Source organism: Coregonus clupeaformis, chromosome 20, assembly GCF_020615455.1.
Source record: "Coregonus clupeaformis isolate EN_2021a chromosome 20, ASM2061545v1, whole genome shotgun sequence".
Taxonomy (NCBI): Eukaryota; Metazoa; Chordata; class Actinopteri; order Salmoniformes; family Salmonidae; genus Coregonus; species Coregonus clupeaformis.
The window spans coordinates 2737500-2759330 of NC_059211.1; the positions used below are offsets into that span (position 1 = coordinate 2737500).

A 21831-nucleotide genomic window follows, 5' to 3' on the forward strand; every position below is an offset into this window, starting at 1 on the left:
AAAGTCACTGAGATATCTTCTTCTAGCCATGGTGGCCAAAATAATGGGAGACTGGCCATGTTTATACATAGACCCTAAGCATGATGGGATGTTAATTGCTTAATTAATTCAGGAACCACACCTGTGTGGAAGCACCTGCTTACAATTGACTTTGTATGCCTCATTTACTCAAGTGTAATTTAGTTTGGCAGTTACCTGTATGTTTCCATGAACTTGTCCAGTGGTTTTGTGTAGGCATTTAGAAAGTTTGCATAGAAAATAGATGCGACAATTGCCTGCCACGTTGCGTTTCCATTGAACTGTCTTGTGTCGATTTAAAAACAGCTGGACGTAATGACATCCCATCAAATTATTATTTTTGTATTTATAAAATCTAGTGTCAAATAAAAATGAAGTGGTTGAAGTGTTTCCATGATCCATTTATACAAATTGCGCATTAATAAATTGGCGACAGCCTGTATGCCCTCCCACCTATCTGTTTCATGTCTCAGGTAGCCCGCAAGAGCCAGCATGGATAGAATGCAAGAATTGACTAATATTTGCCATATTCTAATAATTGTCATGTGCCACTGTATCATCACAGTCCTTGCCATGGTGAAACTTGCACTCCTGTTGATCTGAAATAATTGGATAGTGAACTTGCATCCAGCCAACCAGAAAAGCAAGCGAAGCAATTCAGGCATTCTTGAAAGTCAGGACAATCCTTGTCCTGCAAAGAAACATTATTATTTTGCAAGTAGTTGGCATTTAGAATTAGATGTGGATTCAATCTTTATAGTTAGGCCTACCTTAACAATTATTTGGCAATCATTTATTCTAAAAACAGTTTCCATCAGAATTTGTCGCAATAAAGAAAGTTCTACAAAATAAAAATCCACCCATATCGAACAGATAAATGTTGATCTTTAGAAAATGTCTCCTATATCTGCCGTTTCCATTACACATGTCACCAAGATTTCTTTTCGCAATATTGCTTTTGTCAAATAAACCTGCCTACTGTTGCAAAATTTGTGCCTGGTGACTGGTCTTGCATGGCTGCCTTCAAGATCACTGCGCTGTTGTGAGAATGGCATTTGCTGATATTTTGCCAGGTAAATGATGATCCACTCGTAAACAGACAGGTACAGTCCAGCGATCCATCTGTGTTACAGAACATTGCTATGAGGCTTCCAGGTCTGTATGGGGTAGCAGAGGTTAGCCTCTCCCCGTTGTGGGTAGCTCCAGAGCAGATGCACTGAGCAGATGTCTCATTGGGCTGGAGGAGCCTCTGGCCAAGGCCTAGTGGGCCGGCTAGGCTAGCTGAGATACGCTTTGATGCCAGAGCTGGAACATTCACTGTTGCACCTGCCTCTTCTGCCTCTGTGAGCTGGAGCTTTGCTGTTACTGCCACATAATTATAACCAATGTGCAAGCACACACTCAGTCTGTGTCTGAAATGGCACCCTATTCCCTATGTAGTGCACTACTTTTGACCAGGGTCCAGATGAGCTCTGGTCAAAAGCAGTGCACTATATAGGGGAAAAAAGCTGCCATTTTGCACGCACCCTCAGTGTGTCTACTATCAGAGTAGCTGCTACGGCCTTGAAACTGATAAGTCTCAACAAAAGGCCCAGTGTTTCACTATCAAGAGAGGTGCACTGCAAGGCTCAGTGACTTCACCTAGTAGTATTAAAGGTACTGCAGGTTGTTTGTGCCCTCTAGTGTTTTAGATTACATTCTCCCACATGATTTTCTACTACATCACTTGGGGTAAAAATGAAAAAACCTTTCAAGGTTTTTTAAACTCTTTACGTAAATTGAAGTGAACAGTCTAATTAATGCAAAAGAGAAATATAACATTAAGCCCGAAGAGTTTAACATTATGGATTAACAATAAAAATATATAAGCAAGTAATGGAAAGAAACAAGATGAGTAATGAAAGCATAAGTGACTCGAGTCACTCATGACCCTTATCTGACCATTGACCTCTAACCCCTTGACCCCCCTTCCTCCTCCCCAGACTTCTGGAGGCGGACTCCAAGTCGATGCGCTCAATGAGCGGCTCGCGGCGGAACAGCGGCTCGTCCCTGGTGTCCAGCTCCTCTGCCTCGTCCAACCTGTCCCACCTGGAGGAGGACACCTGGATCCTGTGGGGACGCATCGTCAACGAGTGGGACGAGTGGAGACGCAAGAAGGACAAGCTGCTCAAGGTGAGGGGTGGGAGGATGGATGAGTGATCGAGAGACTGATCGAGAGACTGATAGAGCGAAGGGAAGAGAGGGGAGAAGATGGAGAGATAGGATAAATGAGGGGAGGAGAGGGGGGGAAGAGGATATATGACATGGGAGTGGTGGGCAGAGGAGAGATGGATGGATGGGTAAGGGAGAGGGTACATAGGGGATAGGGGGGATAAGATGGAGCGCGGGGACAGAGCAGAGAGGACGAATAAGGGGAGAGAGGACAGTAGGGAAGGTGAGAAGCGATGGATGAGTTGGAAAGGAGCAAGGGGAAGAGAGGAGAACATGGAGAGAGAGGATGGATGAGGGAGAGAGCAGACGGTGCCAGGGAAAAGGAGGGGAGAGGATGGAAAAAGGGAGAGGGGAACAGCAGGAGAGATTAGAGAGGAGAAAATGGGAGCGAGGACAAATGAGGAGAGAGCACAGATGGAGGGAGAAGAAAGGATAAGTGAAGATTAGAGACATATGAGAGGGTGTAGACATTCAGTATAGGCTAGGATGTAGAGTTTTACAGTAAACTGAGAATTTGACTTGTAAATAAACCTTTCTTTTCACCTCCAGGAGCTGATCCGTAAGGGCATCCCACACCACTTCCGGGCGATCGTGTGGCAGCTGCTGGGTAACGCCACAGACATGCCAGTGAAGAACCAGTACTCTGAGCTGCTCAAGATGTCCTCGCCCTGCGAAAAGCTCATCCGACGGGACATCGCCCGCACCTACCCCGAGCATGAGTTCTTCAAGGGCCAGGACAGCCTGGGTCAGGAGGTGCTCTTCAACGTCATGAAGGTGAGGGTGCATGACATTTTGACCTTTGACATTACTTTTTTTCTGCATTATTAGAATGTTGTCTCTTTGGTTCACATGGACAAACAGAATGGATTTGGTTTGATTAGTCCTTTTTATACTAGTGAGATGTGCAGTTTGATGAACAGTTAGAAGCAGTTACATCTGCATTGCTTGCTGTTTGGGGTTTTAGGCTGGGTTTCTGTATAGCACTTTGACATCTGCTGATGTAAAAAGGCCTTTATAAATACATTTGATTGATTGATTGAGTTAGATGTGTATATGAACTGTATGGGCTGGTTTCCCAGACACTGATTAAGCCTAGTCCTGGACTAAAAAGCATGGCAAATGGAGAATCTCTAAACTTAATCTGTGTCCGGGGAACCTCCCCTATGAGTATAGGTTTGTTCATATTGATGTTTGTGTGTGCAGGCGTATTCTCTGGTGGACAGGGAGGTGGGTTACTGCCAGGGCAGTGCCTTCATCGTGGGCCTGTTGCTCATGCAGGTAACGTCTCTTCAGCAGCCCTCTAGTCTAGACATCCCCCTCTCTTGCTATCACTCTACGTTGTGCTAAATACGGAATTGTCCTGATTCTACCCTTTTTCCCTTGCTTATATGAATAAATTACCTCTGAGCTCCTGATTAGTGCGAACACACACACACACACACACACACACACACACACACACACACACGGCCTGACCCTGTCTCTCCTGTGGCCCTCTAGATGCCAGAGGAGGAGGCGTTCTGTGTGTTTGTGCGTCTGATGCAGGAGTACCGTCTGAGGGAGCTGTTCAAACCAACCATGGCTGAGCTAGGCCTCTGTATCTACCAGTTTGAATACTTGCTGCAGGTAAATAAACTCTGTCTTTATTCATCTCCATATGTCACGCTGGCCAATGTAGAAGGTTGTATGCGTCCCAAATGGCACCTTATTCCCTATAAAGTGCATTACTTTTGACCAGGGCCAATAGGTCAAAAGTAGTGCACTATGTAGGGAATACAGTGCTATTTAGGACGCATCTATTGACAAATAAACTAAAAACCTTAAGGGCCTGGCAGGTGTCTGGGATTGAAATGATTGGTTTACCTCAAACATGTCTAGTTGTACCTAGGTTCATATACAGTGTACTGTAGTTGGGGAATAAGCACAGATATTGCAATGATAAAGTTGTCCACTATGGGGCAGCAAATAGATTCATACAGCACAGACTTGAGCTAGGTTAGTCCTTACATTTAAAAGTACCACTTTGAAACCATTATGGATTTGTAGCTGAACTAAAATCCCTATTAACGCTTCCTTCCCTCTCGTTCCCTCTCTTCCCTTCTTTCCCTTCCTCTTCCTCTCATCCACCCTTTTCCATTCCTCTTTTCCCTCTCTTTCCTTATCCCAACAGGAGCAGCTCCCGGAGCTGAACGTTCACTTCCGTTCTCAGAGTTTCCACACCTCCATGTACGCCTCCTCCTGGTTCCTCACTCTCTTCCTCACCTTCCTCCCCATGCCCGTCGCCACGCGCATCTTTGATATCTTCATGTACGAGGTAAGAGACTCACCACTGGTGTCTTATAGGTGAGTGTGAGAACGTGTTTGGGTGAACATATACTTAGAAAACATAAACATAGTGGATCTAATATACATTATGTCTGATTTATTTTAATTTTGTAACCTTTATTTCCAGGTTGTTCTCCTTAAGATAAAATCTCTTCTACAAGAGAATCTTGTGATCTAGTACTGTGTGTGTTGAATTGAACTTTCATTCCCTGTCTTCAGGGTCTGGAGATTATATTTCGTGTGGGCATGGCCATTCTGCAGTACAACCAGACTGACCTCATCCAGCTGGACATGGAGGGCATGTCCCAGGTAACAACCACTAGCCCCCCATAGGACTCTGGTCAAAAGTAGTACACAATATATGGAATAGGGTGCATCACATAAAGGGCACTACAGCAGGGTTCCCCAGTAGGCTGTTTCACCATTAAATAATCCAGCTTTAAGGGACCAAATTCGGCCCGCGGGTGCTTTTATTTGGCCCCCCAAGTTGAGTTTTTTTTAATTTAAAAAATAATAATATTACTTTTCTTTCTTGGGCATAAAAGACTGTAGAATCACCAGAAAATGAGCTCAAAATGATTTTAATTTAGGAAATCTGTTCCCAAGTATTCCCATGGATAAATAGAGGCATATGTGATTGTATTAAAATGTAATCAAGGTTTGAAATTATAATTGTTTTGTCAAGTACTATATCCGTTCTTGCGGTCAATGTGCAGTGTACAAATTATTTATAACTATGTTCCGGCCCCCCGCCCATCCGCTCAAGGAAAAATCGGCCCACAGCTAAATCTAATTGGGGACCCCTGCACTATAGTATAAGTCATGAATTATCAATGTAGATAGACACAAGACTTGCTGCAAGCAAGAAAAACAAAAAAAGTGGAATTAACCACTGTATAAACATATGGGCATTTGTGAAGGGTCTTTACTTCAATTGTCATGTGATTACCTATACTGGACGTATTATTCTCGTTCATAGTGTATTAACAGGACATATTCTCGTTCATAGCGTATTAACAGGACATATTCTCGTTCGTAGCGTATTAACAGGACATATTCTCGTTCGTAGCGTATTAACAGGACATATGCTCGTTCATAGTGTATTAACATATTATTTTTCATAGTTTATTATATGGAGCTCTAACCATGTCTTTGCCTTCTCTCACAGCACTTCCAGAAGGTGATCCCCCACCAGTTTGACAGCTGCCCAGACAAGCTGATCCTGAGGGCCTACCAGGTTAAATACAACCCCAAGAGGATGAAGAAGTAGGTTCTGCATCTGATCATATATTAGAATAACAATACTGGCTTTAGTGTGTAGACTACAGTTGATATGGCCTAATGGGACCTGGTTTGTGGTGTTATTACTATACAAAGCATGCTTTTAGTTTAAGATTAGATTCGTTTCAGTTTTATTTGCACATAGTCAAATACATAAATGTACAATGGAAACATATTGTATGAATCTAACTCTGCTAAAATGCTTTTATTTGCCAGGTTGGAGAAAGAGTACACCACAATCAAGAACAAAGAGATGGAGGAGCAGATAGAGATTAAGGTGTGTGTGTGTGTGTGTGTGTGTGTGCATGTCTAACTTCTTCTTCTTAATATATTAATAGGCCAACAGAAAAAACGTTTTTCTGTTTTACCTTGTATAATGACTAACACAGTTTCCTAACTGTCTCTCTACTCGTCTTAAATACAAAAAAAAAATCCACAGAGGTTACGCACAGAGAACAGGCTTCTGAAGCAAAGGATTGAGACATTGGAGAAGGTAAGAGATGGAAACTTGGCTTCGAGTCAGACACTCACTTTAGCGCTTATGTGAATAAGGTTGATGATGTACAATAAAACACAGCCAGAAACATATGAAGCTAAAATATAGCCATGCCAACTAATACTTATATCCTGTCACATTTACAGAATAAGTGAGGTTACTTAAGTTGTGAATGTACCTAAGGACAGAGATCATGTCTGTTGATTTTGTGTGCGTGAGTGGATGATTTAAATTGATGGGCCTTATTCTAGACCGGAGCCACTAAGTCTCTCCTTCTTTTCCAAGTACTCTGGCTTTTCTTTTCCCACTTTCTTCTCTCCTGTTGTTCTCTGAGTAAAGCTTTTTGTCTTTCTGTTCTCTTCTTTATTCCTTCTCTCACACAAACACACTGCCGCTCTTTCACTCTATATTATCGATTTCTCTCTCACCCTCTCTTCCCCTTCTCTTATTTATTTCCTGTTGTCATATTTCCGTTACTCGTTCGCCCTGTTCGCCCATTGCTTATCTTCCTCTTTATTTCTTCCTATTCTTTCCTTTTCCTCCTTTCCTTTTCTCTTCCTTTTCTTATCCTCTTCTTCCTCTCCTTCATCGGTGTTGTAGGAAAGTGCTGCTCTAGCAGACAGGCTGATACAGGTACAGTACTGGAAAACCATCTCTCCTCTCCTCCTCTCACACCTTCCTTCCTCCTGCACTTCCTCTCTCCGTCTCCTTGACAGTGACCAATCAATGCCTGACTTCTGCATGAGAGAATGTTTGTTTGTCTGTCCGTCAGACCATGCTCCCCCTTCACCGCATGTGCATCTGTGTGTCCATGGCAGGAGCTCTAATACTAAGGCCTACAGCCCTGCATGAGGCATGTGGAAACACAGGTGTACCCAAGGCACTGTTTTAGGCCCTTTGTCATTTATTAGGATAGAAATGTCTTTGTAGGGTAATTACAACCTAATAGGATAGGATACAGAAGAGCCATTTATATTCTACTCTGTCAACTCCTAATATCTAACCTCAATAGTGAAAGTGTTAACGCTAAGCCCCAATTCCCTCTAAATTCAAACCAACGTTGTCGATACCCCCCAGACACATTCCCTATAACTGACACGGCCCCCTCTGGTCTCTGACCCTCTATCTTAACTATTCCAGGGTCAGGTGACGCGGGCGCAGGAGGCTGAGGAGAACTACGTGATCAAGCGGGAGCTGGCGGTGGTGAGGCAGCAGTTCAGCGTGACCAGCCAGAACCTGGAGAAAGCCCAGGACACCATCGGAGAACTGCAGCGGGAGAAGGTAAGGAATGATCTGGAGTCAGTGTGGGTGAGATATTGGGATGCTGCAGGGGCAGGGACTCAGATGTAGAACTGATCTAGAGTCAGGCTTTGATGAACGGTGCACCCGTCTTTCGCTAAGAGATTATGAGTAAAAAACTATATTGCAATGGGTAACAAGTTCTAAAAAGGTACAAATTGACAACAAAAGAAATGTGATGCGCCAGTGACTGGTATGGAAAATTACAAGCACTAGGCTGTATAGTCAGTGGTTGCCCTTGTGGTTGTTGTTTTTCTTGTTTGGGGAACTGACTCATTCTGATGGTCTTCTGCTCGTAAAATATCAACATAATTTTTTGCGAATTTGACTTGTCATTTCAAAAATAGTTACATTCTAAATCGATGATGCTGAGAAATTCTTCGGCTAAAAAAATAAAGGCTGGTGTTGGCGAGAACGGGGAAGTGTCAAAGTGAATTTCCCCAAACCAGTTTGTGTTGAGTTGTGAACTCAATCTGGCCAGAGTGACACAGTTAGTGGCTGTTGGATGATGCAAACTATCGGTCTGCATCATAATTAAGTGTCAAAATATGTATTGGCCGTGTATATACAATTTATAGAAAATATGTCTAGAAGTCAACTGCTGCAGTGCATGCGTGTTATTCTGGCCTTTTGCTATTCATACCATGTAACATAATAACAACGTGTTTTTTAAACAGTTCAGTGTAACTCCGTGTATGGATGTTCGTGATTTGTAAGTTCAGGATCAAGTTTCATTGTAAGTGTAGGGTAGCACTTTGATGATAGTGGACAGGCTGGTAAACACTTTCTTAGTTTCTCTTTATGGATCTTATCTGAAAATGTAAAATACAGAAACTGAATCACTACCAAAGTAACCCGTTTGACGCTCACGTACAGTAAATCTGGGTGTGTTTTAGTATGGTGTTGCTTGTCAATGTATTGACTGTTTCTAATGTAGAGTCATTGCTTTCAGTTGCCAGTAGAGAAACATCGTACATTATAAATAAAATAAAATGTTATTTGTCACGTGCCGAATACAACGGGTGTAGACCTTACAGTGAAATGCTTACTTACAAGCCCTTAACCAACAATGCAGTTAAGAAAATAGAGTTAAGAAAATATTTACTAAATAAACTAAAGTTTAAAAAAAGTAACACAATAAAATAACAATAACGAGGCTATATATACATGGGGTACTGGTACCGAGTCAATGTGCGGGGGTACAGGTTAGTCGAGGTAATTGAGGTAATATGTACATATAGGTAGGGGTAAAATGACTAGGCATAGGTAATAAACAGCGAGTTGCAGCAGTGTAAAAACAAAGGGGGGGTCAATGCAAATAGTCCGGGTGGCCATTTGATTAATTGTTCAGCAGTCTTATGGCTTGGGGGTAGAAGCTGTTAAGGATCCTTTTGGACCTAGACTTGGCGCTTCGGTACCGCTTGCCGTGTGGTAGCAGAGAGAACAGTCTATGACAGTCGGTGATCAGGCCTACCACTGTTGTGTCGTCAGCAAACTTAATGATGGTGTTGGAGTAGTGCTTGGCCACGCAGTCGTGGGTAAACCGGGAGTGTACAGGAGGGAACTAGGCACGCACCCCTGAGGGGCCCCCGTGTTGAGAATCAGCGTGGCATTTGTGTTGTTGCCTACCCTTACCACCTGGGGGCGGCCCGTCAGGAAGTCCAAGATCCAGTTGCAGAGGGAGGTGTTTAGTCCCAGGGTCCTTAGCTTAGTGATTAGCTTTGTGGGCACTATGGTGTTGAACGCCGAGCTGTAGTCAATGAACAACATTCTCACATAGGTGTTCCTTTTGTCCAGGTGGGAAAGGGCAGTGTGGAGTGCGATTGAGATTGTGTCATCTGTGGATCTGTTGGGGCACTTCATAGCTACCAACGTGAGTGCTACGGGCGGTAGTCATTGTATAGAGTTTGACGTTTGACCTGTTTGAAATCCATAGTGTTATAACATTGTGTTCACCCAGGGCTGGTGTTGTATTAGCCAGTTGTATGTGCCATCTAATGTATAGGTGTAGACAGACAGCCATGGTGAGGTGGACAATAGTGTGATATTGAAAGCGTAGACAGACAGACAATGCCTGTAGTCCAGCTGGGACAGCACAAAAGGGGTTCAGTTAGTCGTTTTTTGACCCCTTCTCCCCAATTTCGTGATATTCAATTAGTAGTTAGTGTTGTTCCATCGCTGCCACTCCCGCTGCGCCACTCGGGAGGCCGGGGTTCGGTTATTCTATTGTAGCTATGTTTTGGCAGCTGTGTGTCGCCTGTCCTTGTGTGTTTGTGTGTGTTGTATGCTACAGCAACACTGAATGCTCCTCTGTGACTTTGCCTCAAGGTGCGCTGCATCATGTGTGCAGCATGTCGTTTTTTTAAAGTCGTTTTTGTCTATTCAAACACGTGTTTGTCAGTTAGTGCTTGAATCCGTTTTGAATGCAAGTCCCCAACTACGGCAAAAACAAAAGATGACGATATGTTTCTGTTACTAAATGTGTCAGGAACCACAACTCTTTCTACAGACGTTGGTTTCACAGTTTCAATTCAAAGGGCTTTATTGGCATGGGAAACATATGTTTACATTGCCAAAGCAAATGAAATAGATAATAAACAAAAGTGAAATAAACAGAAATGAACAGTAAACATTACACTCACAAAAGTTTCAAAGGAATAGAGACATTTCAAATGTCATATTATGGCTATGTAGTATTTTAACAATGTGCAGTTTCTCTTCACACTAATTACACTCATTCACCATGTGAAGAATAGGGTGTGTGAGAGTTCACACGTCTCGACATTATTTCCTTGACTGTCTCCTCCTCCTCCATCAGTCTTTCAACACACAGTGAACTAGGTTTAGATCTACTAGTATTGGGGCCATGGAGAGAATCAGTAGTATAGGTGTGTGTGGTGTTGTTGCTATGGAATTGGAGTTTCAGGTGTGGTCAGATAGTGTGTTGTGCCTCCGATGACTAGCCTGAGTATATTACCAAGCCAGAACTCTCACACCCCCACCTCTCACTTCTCTCTCACATTGAAACTGAGTGGGTACTTTAATTCACAAAGAAAGAAAGGCTTTTATGCCATGCATACACCTACAAATATATTGGTTTCTCACTCTCTTAGTCTGTCCCAACTTTATCTCTCACCATCTCTCTCTGTCTCTTCTCTCTGAAATGCATCTAGTGAGAAACGGCCATGTTTTCGGGTTGGTTGCAGTCTTTGCCCACCACATCCCTTCTGTCCATCCCACCACAACTATCGCAGCCACAGCTACACAGAGCTGTACTCCACATCTCCTTTTAGTACATCACTCATTTATCAGCTTGGGTGTACACAAATGAGGTGAATCCACCTCGTGGATACACTGATAGACTGAGCGGTTCCCATATCCTGCCATTTAGACAATCTTCTGACCCAATCAATCAATCACATGTATTTTAAAAAGGCATTTTTACATTAGCAGTCGCAAAGTGCTATACAGATACCCAGCCTAAATCCCCAAAGAGAAAGTGATGCAGAAGTACAGTGGCTAGGAAAAACTCCCTAGAAAGGCAGGAACCTAGGAAGAAACCTAGAGAGGAACCAGTCTCTGAGGGTTGGCCCAGTCCTCTTCTGACTTTGCTGGGTGGATGATCTTTATCTTCTGATGCCTTAGTACACAGAGTAGTTTGTGATTGGTTGGTATGTGTAGTGTCAGTTTGGTATTGGTCCCAGTGTGTTGTCTCAGTTTATAATTGGTCCATGTGTTGTGTCTCAGTACACAGAGCAGTTTGTGACCGGTCTGCAGACGCAGCTGGAGCAGTCCCGGCTGCAGGAGGCGGAGCTACTGGGAGCCCTCAAAGAGATGCAGGACAAAGTACTGGACCTAGAGAAGGTAAGAGAACACACCTGTGCGTGTGTGTGTGTGGTTGTATCTGTGTGTTTCATATCTTCATCGTGTGCATTCCAGAGAAGCAGCTCTCTGCCTGATGAGAACAACGTGGCCCAGCTGCAGGATGAGCTGAAGCTGGTGAAGCTCAGAGAGCTGGAGACACTGCACTCCTTCAGAGAGATGCAGGACACGGTGACCGAGCTCAACCAGCGCTGGCAGGTAAGTAACACACCACAGAGGTCTGTACATTAGGGAACGTAAGGCTTTAGAAGGGGAGAGCATAGTAAAGTTGACTAGAAGAACAGTGTTTATGTAACAGTATCTGTGCCTTTCCTCGCCCCAACCTGGGTTTGAACCAGGGACCCTCTGCACACCTCAACAGTCAACCTCGAAGCATCGTTACCCATCGCTCCACAAAAAGGGAAACAACTACTTCAAGGTCTCAGAGCGAGTGACATCACTGATTGAAACTCTACCAGCGCGCACCGCAAACTAGCTAGCCATTTCACACCGGTTACACTCACCCCCTTTGACCTACTCCTTTTCCGCAGCAACCAATGATCCAGGTCAACAGCATCAATGTAACAGTGTTGCTTCTGTCCCTCTCCTAGCCCCAACCTGGGTTTGAACCAGGGACCCTCTGCACACATTGACAACAGTCAGCATCGTTACCCATCGCTCCACAAAAGCTGCGGCCCTTGCACAGCAATGGAAACGACTACTTCAAGGTCTCAGAGCGAGTGACGTCACCGCTAACTAGCTAGCCATTTCACACCGGTTACATTTAGTGGTAGGTAGATTAATAGATCTACTAGTGAATCAACAAGATTACAGTGGAGTCATCATACCATAAAAGGATGAAGGATACATTCAGCAAACCTCTACTCTCTGTCACCACTCAGACATGAAAGTAATCCCAAAGATGTAAACCAGCAGGGGCACAAGAAAGAGAGAGATAGATGGAGAACCTATGCACCATGGTTGTGGCTCTCTAACCTGTTCTTCGTCTCGGTTCCTCTCTCTCTCTCCAGCACCACATGTCAAAAAGCGGTGGGGTTGGAGGTCACTGGAAGGAATCCCCCAAGAAGAACGCCCTGAACGAGCTGCAGGACAAGCTGATGGGGGTGCGTCTGAGAGAGGCCCAGGCCCAGGCTGAACTCAGGGAGGTCAAACTCAAAGCCATACAGCTGGAGAGCCAGGTCAGTGGAGTAACACTATGGTGAAATACTTTAGCCTGATCTCAGATCTGTTTGTGCTATATTATTGATTTAGTCTGTTCCCAGGTCTGTTGCACGTAACAATGACCATAGGAGTTGGCAAGACGGCAGAAGCAGTTCTGGGACCAGCCTAGGGAAATGCATTGTGTTGGATCACATTTCTAATAGATATTTTCATTAGGCCTAAATGACTAGGGGGTAATTCATACATCAAATACTGTGTGGAAATGATAGATAAATTCCAAGGACAAATAGTGTGACATTATATGACATTGTGAAAGGACAATGCAGTATAAAAGTGGTAAGGAAGATACATTGACTGTCTCATCTTTTTGATTTATGAAAAGTACCTTGCTCAGTGTTTTAACATTCAGTTCCACACTCATGTTTCTCACCCTGATGAGTGAGATGTTTGTTGTGGTGGATTATTCACAGCTCTATACAACAACATAGGCGCACACACACACATTTTCTTTACAGTTCATCACTTTGGGCCTCAGATTGGCATTTATTGGGATGACTCATGTACTGGAGGCAGCTCTGTAGAGGGGTCACTAGCTGGCACAGCCACAGTCATAAAAGCAGATTTGAAACCTAACCTTAAATTAAGACTAAAAAGCTCATTTTTGTTTTCATTTTTGTTTATAATATAGCCAATTTTGACTTTGCAGCCTGCCCATCTAGTGGAAATCGCTCAGCTCTGCCTCCAGGACAAGATTCATCCCAATAAACGTCAACCTGCTTTTGGGTCTTAATGTAACTTGACAAGCGTGTGCATAACTCAGTTTCACATAAATAATGCATTGATGTCAACGGGTGATTTGAGTGTGTGGAAGTACAAGTTGTTCATTTCTCAAATTAGCTTTCTGTTACAAACTTGATTATTTCTTGTTGAAACACTTAGACAGAGGCAGACAACTAATATCATATACATTACATTAAAATACTTGTAATTTCACAGACGCTAATCCAGAGTGACTAATTACGCTTTCAGCCTTCTGACAGTGTCCCCACTCTCTCTTCACCTTCAGAACCAGATTCATGGCAAGCTGATTGGGCGCCATGAGGTGGAGAGCGCCGCCCTGCAGGAGAGGCTGCAGCAGCTGGCAGGCCAGAACAAGGGGCTGCAGGCCCAACTCACCGAGATGAAGAGGAAACAGGCTGAGCTCGACTGCAAGGTGGGGGAGAGGCAGAGGATGGAGGTAGCCAATGGTAGCATTGATATGTGTGGGATAAGTGGGCTGCAAGGTAAGACGGGAAAGGGAGAGGAAGATGCAGAAAGAGGGAGGGATGGATGGAAGTGGGAGGAGAGGGGGAGTGGAGAAGGTATGGGGCGGATGGAGGAAGGTAGTGGAGTAAGTGGACTGACTGCCAGGTGAGAAGATGGTGGGAGGGAGAGAGGTGGGTAAAGGAGAGGGTGGGGGGAAATGGAAGCAGTCAAGGGTGACATTAATAAGTGGGCTGTGTGTGTGAGGCTGCAATTCAAACAGACGCTATTGCACAACTAGATGGACTAGTGGCTTTCACTCAGGCTTTGCACCAGAGGTGATTTTTCTCATTCTGTCTTTATCTTTTCTGTTCTACCTCTCTCTTCCCTCTCTCTGTAGAGTAAAGAGGAGGTGATGGCGGTGCGCTTGCGGGAGGCTGACAGCATGGCTGCCATGGCTGAGCTCAGACAGAAGATAGCTGAGCTGGAGATACAGGTGTGGTGTTTGTATACAGATCTAAACTTGACTTTCATATTGACTGGATGTCATTGTCAAGTGTATTTAGATTTCTTCTGGGTGGTATGTGTGCATTGGAGAGATCGTCTTCCCTGATTCTTTGGCGTTGACTGTTCGGTTGCGTACGTGAGTTTGTGTGTCTCATCCCCCTATCCCTGTGTCCTACAGAAGGAGGAGGGTCTGATCCAGGGTCAGCTGAACCACTCTGACTCCAGGCAGTATATCACCCAGCTTCGAGACCAGATCGGAGAGCTCAAGAACGAGGTCACACACACATTTAACATTTTAGTCATTTAGCAGACACTCTTATCCAGAGCAACTTGCAGTAGGGACTTCATACATTTGCATAGTTTTTTTTGGTTCTGGTCCCCTGTGGGAATGGAACCCACAACCCTGGCGTTGCAAGCGCAATGCTCTACCAACTGAGCCACACGGGACCACCCCCACACACACCAGTAAAAGCTGGGGTTAGTTTAGCCATTGAAACCCAGCTACATGTGAATCAGATCCCCTCATGCTTTTTGTATTTCTCTGAAATGATAGATGTTGGTCGCCACATGAAGCTTGACATACTAGAATCTACCTTTCTTGCAATCAGGGAACACTGGCCTTCCTTTGTATGACATTTCCAACCAAAAAACAGACATACCCCTTCAAAACCCCAGACCTCAGAAAGAGAGCGATGAATGCGTGTGAGAACTAGACAACACTGATTCTCACATACTTAAAAACACACACACACACAAACACAGCTGAACCACGCTATACACTTGCTCATTCAGAGAGAGGCTATGCGTGACAAGGATGTCAGAGGAGGGAGTGATGACACTGCCTTGCCCTTTTCTGTTCACTAGTTCTTAGAGTGCATACTGTAGGTTATATTCATCATATGGAGCCTTTCCGTAAAGAGTACCGAAATATTCATGACAAAGTCGAAATTAGCAAGCAGTAATTTTCCGGTCTCAAAATTCCTAGCAATTCAACTGAGTTACTGTGTATTAAAATATGGTTCAAGTTTAGAAATGAGAAATTCACCTTCAGAAGGCACAACAGGCATCTATTTAGCAAATTAATTCATGTTTTGGTGTTGGACCGTATCATAACTAGAGATTCACATGTTTTTTTAGTAACTTCAAGTTATGATTTTAAAGTGCTTGTCATGCCAATGACTTTTAAATATTCTGATTTGTCCCTGAACAATATGATTCATTTCAACATAGTACAGTATTGATACACTTCGGAAAGGGCTGAACTAGAATCAGATCTGTTTTTCCCAGACAGCATAGTGTACATGATTGAGCTCTGCTGTACACCGAGACAGAAGAGGAAGAGGTGGGCGAGTGCCTAGTCATAGTGTTCCTATTGGTTAACCACTACCCTCCCCCTCCTACCAGCCTAATTCAATACAAATCTCAGAGTTTTCTGTAAGTACTGAATCAGTGTGGTATCTACACATGCACACACACATACGCTCACACAGACACACACGTACTTGCTGAAGCGGAGACCGGCTGTGGCTTGTCACGCAAGGGACACCTACTACACGTCATTGATGCAGGTTTCATATGTGATCGCACACACACACACTGGTGAAATGGTTGGTGCTTCAGCAGGTTCTTTCATAGTAAAACAGACTTAAATCTGTACTGGCAGCTGAAAATCCACAGGCAATCTGACTTTCTGTAAAGCTTATCGACAGACCTTCTCAACCTATTTACAGTTGAAGTCGGAAGTTTACATACACCTTAGCCAAATACATTTAAACTCAGTTTTTCACAATTCCTGACATTTAATCCTAGCAAACATTCCTTGTCTTAGGTCAGTTAGGATCACCACTTTATTTTAAGAATGTGAAATGTCAGAATAATAGTAGAGAGAATGATTTATTTCAGCTTTTATTTCTTTCATCACATTCCCAGTGAGTCAGAAGTTTACATACACTCAATTAGTATTTGGTAGAAATGCCTTTAAATTGTTTAACTTGGGTCAAACGTTTCGGGTAGCCTTCCACAAGCTTCCCACAATAAGTTGGGTGAATTTTGGCCCATTCTTCCTGACAGAGCTGGTGTAACTGAGTCAGGTTTGTAGGCCTCGCTCACACACGCCTTTTCAGTTCTGCCCACACATTTTCTATAGGATGGAGGTCAGGGCTTTGTGATGGCTACTCCAATACCTTGACTTTGTTGTCCTGAAGCCATTTTGCCACAACTTTGGAAGTATGCTTGGGGTCATTGTCCATTTGGAAGACCCATTTGCGACCAAGCTTTAACTTCCTGACTGATGTCTTGAGATGTTGCTTCAATATATCCACATAATTCTCCTTCCTCATGATGCCATCTATTTTGTGAAGTGCACCAGTCCCTCCTGCAGCAAAGCACCCCCACAGCATGATGCTGCCACCCCCGTCCTTCACGGTTGGGATGGTGTTCTTCTGCTTGCAAGCCATCCCCTTTTTCCTCCAAACGATGGTCATTATGGCCAAACAGTTCTATTTTTGATTCATCAGACCAGAGGACATTTCTCTAAAAAGTATGATCTTTGTCCCCATGTGCAGTTGCAAACCGTAGTCTGCCTTTTTTATGGCGGTTTTGGAGCAGTGGCTTCTTCCTTGCTGAGCGGCCTTTCAGGTTATGTCGATATAGGACTTGTTTTACTGTGGATATAGATACTTTTGTACCTGTTTCCTCCAGCATCTTCACAAGGTCCTTTGCTGTTGTTCTGGGATTGATTTGCACTTTTCGCACCAAAGTACGTTCATCTCTAGGAGACAGAACGCGTCTCCTTCCTGAGTGGTATGATGGCTGCGTGGTCCCATGGTGTTTATACTTGCATACTATTGTTTGTACAGATGAACGTGGTACCTTCAGGCGTTTGGAAATTGCTCCCAAGGATGAACCAGACTTGTGGAGGTCTACAAAATTCTTTTTCTGAGGTCTTGGCTGATTTCTTTTGATTTTCCCATGATGTCCAGCAAAGAGGCACTGAGTTTGAAGGTAGTCCTTGAAATACATCCACAGGTACACCTCCAATTGACTCAAATGATGACAATTAGCCTATCAGAAGCTTCTAAAGCCATGACATCATTTTCTGGAATTTTCCAAGCTGTTTAAAGGCACAGTCAACTTAGTGTATGTAAACTTCTGACCCACTGGAATTGTGATACAGTGAATTATAAGTGAAATAATCTGTCTGTAAATTTTTTTTAGAAAAATTACTTGTGTCATGCACAAAGTAGATGTCCTAACCGACTTGCCAAAACTATTGTTTAACAAGAAATTTGTGGAGTGGTTGAAAAACGAGTTTTAATGACTCTAACCTAAGTTTATGTAAACTTCCGACTTCAACTGTATCAGTTACCAGGTACTAGATTTAGAACACACCCACACACAGAGTTAAATCCAGTCTGACGTGCTCTCACCGCAGGCTACAACACCATACCAGGTTGCTATAGAAATGGGTCACTTTCCAACCAGTGTACACACTCTTCTCACCAACTGAAATACCACCAAAAGCCTTTCTTTGTGAGATCAGTAATATCCTAGATGATTGTGATAATGATCTACGGGTATGAATGTCTTAAATATCCTTATTTCTTTCTCTTTTAGATCAGGCAGCTCCGCGGGCAGCGCTCCAAGTTCGCCCCTAGTTCCCGGGATGGGGGTGGGGGCTACCCGGACCTGTGTTTAGCTAGCCCCTCGTCGGCCGGAGTCGACTACCTGAGCTCGGATGAGGACCTGCTCCCCAGCCCCATCCCCCCCGACGCCATGTACCCCGCCCTGCCCCACCCCCACCCCTCGGCCAGGCTGGACAGCGAGGGCAGCACCGACAGCGAAGCGGAGGCCCACCCGGACCACCCCCACCACGGCCCCTCGCAGCAGCTCTACACTAGCATGGTGTGTGCTGAGGTCCTGGACAACTGAGCCATGGAGGTCCCTGGAACTCCCTGGTCCTGACCTAGACTACTGAAGATACAGTAGAGATACTGTACTCACCCCAAATTTACTGTACTACTGTTCTCATCCTAAACTACTGTAACCTGTAACAGACATCCTCCCCTCCTTCGTGCTGGTGCCATGGTCTCTCCTCTTTTTGTAATTATCTTCTCTCCATCTCCCCCTTTTACCTCTCTCTTCACTCCTCTCTCTCCTTCACTCTGATCTCTCTCTTTATCTCACTCGCTCTCCCTCAATCTCTTTCTCCTCTACATTCTCACCGGCAGACCATGTTTTCCCTATGGGGGTATAGTCAATTCCCCTCTCCTGTCCTGTCCTTGCCATTAGTTTCCACACTGCACTCCGGACCCGAGTGAATAACATTTTACTTCAGTACGCTCGCTCACTGTGCAGCAAGCATATCCTATCCACACAGAAAAACAAGAAAATAAAAGGGACTGAAAATTGACAAAATAAAAGCTTTCAACTTTCAGTACTCCAACCATACCACACAGCAGTGACTATGAGATGCATAGGACATCGCTTTGATGAAATGATTCCCCTCAAATTGGAAGGACTTCAATATGGACTTGGGATCGGTGAAAGAGGAGATGGATGTCTTATTTGGCTTGACCCTGCTCGTACTGTACTGTCCCATGAGAGATGTGAAACATACTGTCTCCCTCCATCTCTTTCCTCCTCCTTTTCTCCCAGAAAAGTTGATCACCCTCTCGATCTCTCCTATTCTCTCTGTCTCTCTCTTTCTGTCATTCCATCATTCCAGGAAGACCCATTAGCCACCTACACTGCCTGTTAAAATAGAAACAACCATCCACTGTAACCTCACAATACACACTCTTCAAAGAAATGGGAGGGAATGATGGAAGGATAGAGGTAGGAGAAGAGAGGAGTAAGGTATGGACTTGTACACATCAATATCATAAGGATGTTACTAGATGACATCCCATGCATAGATTAATATTATCAATTTACCTTACTGAAATATGTATGTTGTGTGTCTCAATGCCTTGCAAATGAAACAAGGCAAGCAAATTACGATGGGTAATGTAAAAAATAATCTCTACGTTGCCAAATCATTGTTGTTTTTTCTGCTATTATTTATGTTATTATTTATTTTAATATTTTTTTATATATCTATATAAATATATAGATACCGACAGCGGCCAAACTTTATATATACGTTGAGTTCCATCGGTCCTTTGTGCCAAATTGAATCCTAACGCTGAGGTGTCAACGGACGGGGTAATTAACGATGCATGTAAGAGACAGAACGAACACGCTGCTATGATTTTCCTTTTTTCTCCCAGTCTTTCTCCCAGGAATCAGTTGCGAGTACAAAAACTACCGTGAAGAAATTGTTGAATGGTTATGGCAATACTTCATAATGATGTCTCTACCTATGGCTTATGAAATACCCACACATATAGAACTCCTTTATAAACTATTTGAAATGTGTTAAGGCATTTTTAAACCCTAAGAGCAGATATTAACCCACAAGTGTTTGTAAAAGGACAACAATGGCTCAGTCAATCATTCATTTTGTCTAATGGTGAGGCTATAGTTTGACTAGTTTGGGACTGATTGGCATGTGTCCGTCAAAAGGCTGTGTGAGTGAAGTGAAGGGGTTAATTTGAAGTTGAATATATGAGAAAGCTATTTGTTGGTATTGACCGATCAGAGGCAATAAAAAAATAAGAGCTACAAGTGTACGGTTCAGATCATCATAAATATAATTATCAAGTTGGACCAGGGTCATCACTCTTGTTTATGTCTCTGCTGTTCTCGTCTCAGTCATGGTAATGTATTATGATGTGTCAATACCTCTCCTTCCAGAACATCCAACTGTGACATCACTTCCTCTTTCTACTGCCTGTTACCAATAGGATTTAGGGATGGATGGAAACATTCAGTTGAATGTGTTTACTGAAAATGTCTGATTATCTGATGCATGCTGTTACTACAGCTTCAGATGGCTATAATGCACAGGTGTCAGACTGGAATCAGTATTTTGCCTAGTGTATATACCTCATTGGCTAACTATGTGGCATATCATCCCAATTGTCTTGAATATAAGACAAACACTTGTTAGAATTAGCTTTAGCTCAGTCACTAGGAGTGGGGTGATGAATGCATCGGCTTGGTGTCATGTTTCCAAAGCATTCAAATATGTTGTTTGTATCAATGGGAGAGAGTTGATCATGGGAATCGATGATAGCCATCCAGAAAGAAGCTCCATGTAGTTGCTTTCCCAACGTCAAGGGGGAAAAGGGTTCCATACAAACTTAATTAATATAGATGGAAGGAGCATTGTCTTACTTCTGTGGCAGACACTTCACATATCACATTAATATATTCTTACAACAGTGGAAGCAAAATGTATGGAATATTATTGAATTATACAGTATGACAACCTGAAAACTAAAGTATTTATATAAATATATCACAAGAACGATTTAGTTGATTTGCTGATGCAGACTGTAGAGGATGTGTGTAGTAATATATTCAAAAGGGTGTTATATAGATTCTAAGACATAGATTCTAAACAGATTCTAGATATAGATTCTAACAGTCAGAATCTATATTTAAAGATTCTAGATATAGATTCTAAGATTAAAGATCTCCTCTTGACTTAAAGCAGTGAGTGCTGTCCTGGGAATATTGGAGTGGATGCTTGGAGTGCTTAGTGTAGCAAGCTAAGGCCCTGTCTCATGTCAGTATTGGTGAGCACCTGTAAAGGTTCTTGGTAGTATTGAGGTACTGTATGATGCTATGCCACCAAGCCTATGCATCCCAACTTTGTATCATGCTTTGTTTTCTTATGTTCAAATTATGCCATGTACTCAGATTTGTTGTGTACCTGGCTTTTGTCGCACAGTGATGATGGATGAAGGGGGAACCTGTCACCAACTGCCGAAGAAATAAGGGAGCTCCTCCAATGGGGTTCCACCGCCATGTAGCCTATCTTTTGCTCGCTCAAGTATTACAAATAACCACCTTTTGAGGTTAAAAACCAGTGTAGCAGCTGAAATCAGTTGTCTGTTGTAACATCCTGGACCAGTCAGTCAGTGCATTACTTTAGCAATGGGAGGGAGTTTGAATGCCATGTGTTGAGTCAACCTACTGTAGAGTATAGTAGTCCTGGTCAGTGGTGGAAAAAGTACTTGAGTCATACTTGAGTAAAAGTAAAGATGCCTTAATAGAAAATTACTCAAGTAAAAGTGAGTCACCCAGTAAAATACTACTTGAGTAAAAGTCTAAAAGTATTTGGTTTTAAATATACTTAATCAAAAAAGTAAATGTAATTGCTAAAATATACTTAAGTATTAATCATTTCAAATTCCCTACATTAAGCAAACCAGACAGCACCATTTTCTTGCTTTTTTTAATGGTTAGCCAGGGGCACACTCCAACACTTAGACAATTTACAAACAAAGCATTTGTATTTA

The 21831-nt window shown here is 43.3% G+C and overlaps 1 protein-coding gene across 2 annotated transcripts in view; it reads left to right on the forward strand.

Annotated features, from left to right (window-relative positions):
• evi5l (ecotropic viral integration site 5 like) overlaps window positions 1–21602 on the forward strand; it is a 34345-nt gene extending 12743 nt beyond the window's left edge. Inside the window, exons 3-20 of one of the 2 annotated variants that reach the window (XM_041838997.2) lie at window positions 2001–2190; window positions 2779–3003; window positions 3433–3507; window positions 3730–3855; window positions 4400–4543; window positions 4774–4863; window positions 5723–5820; window positions 6052–6112; window positions 6275–6328; window positions 6932–6964; window positions 7472–7612; window positions 11378–11494; window positions 11570–11710; window positions 12523–12690; window positions 13740–13886; window positions 14316–14411; window positions 14601–14696; window positions 18038–21602. In XM_041838997.2, the coding sequence (XP_041694931.2) occupies window positions 2001–2190; window positions 2779–3003; window positions 3433–3507; window positions 3730–3855; window positions 4400–4543; window positions 4774–4863; window positions 5723–5820; window positions 6052–6112; window positions 6275–6328; window positions 6932–6964; window positions 7472–7612; window positions 11378–11494; window positions 11570–11710; window positions 12523–12690; window positions 13740–13886; window positions 14316–14411; window positions 14601–14696; window positions 18038–18352 (2317 nt within the window). In that variant the 3' untranslated portion in view covers window positions 18353–21602. The remainder of the gene's footprint in view (window positions 1–2000; window positions 2191–2778; window positions 3004–3432; window positions 3508–3729; window positions 3856–4399; window positions 4544–4773; window positions 4864–5722; window positions 5821–6051; window positions 6113–6274; window positions 6329–6931; window positions 6965–7471; window positions 7613–11377; window positions 11495–11569; window positions 11711–12522; window positions 12691–13739; window positions 13887–14315; window positions 14412–14600; window positions 14697–18037) is intronic. The other variant, XM_041838998.2, reaches the window with a different exon arrangement.
• The last annotated feature ends 229 nt before the right edge of the window (window positions 21603–21831 follow it).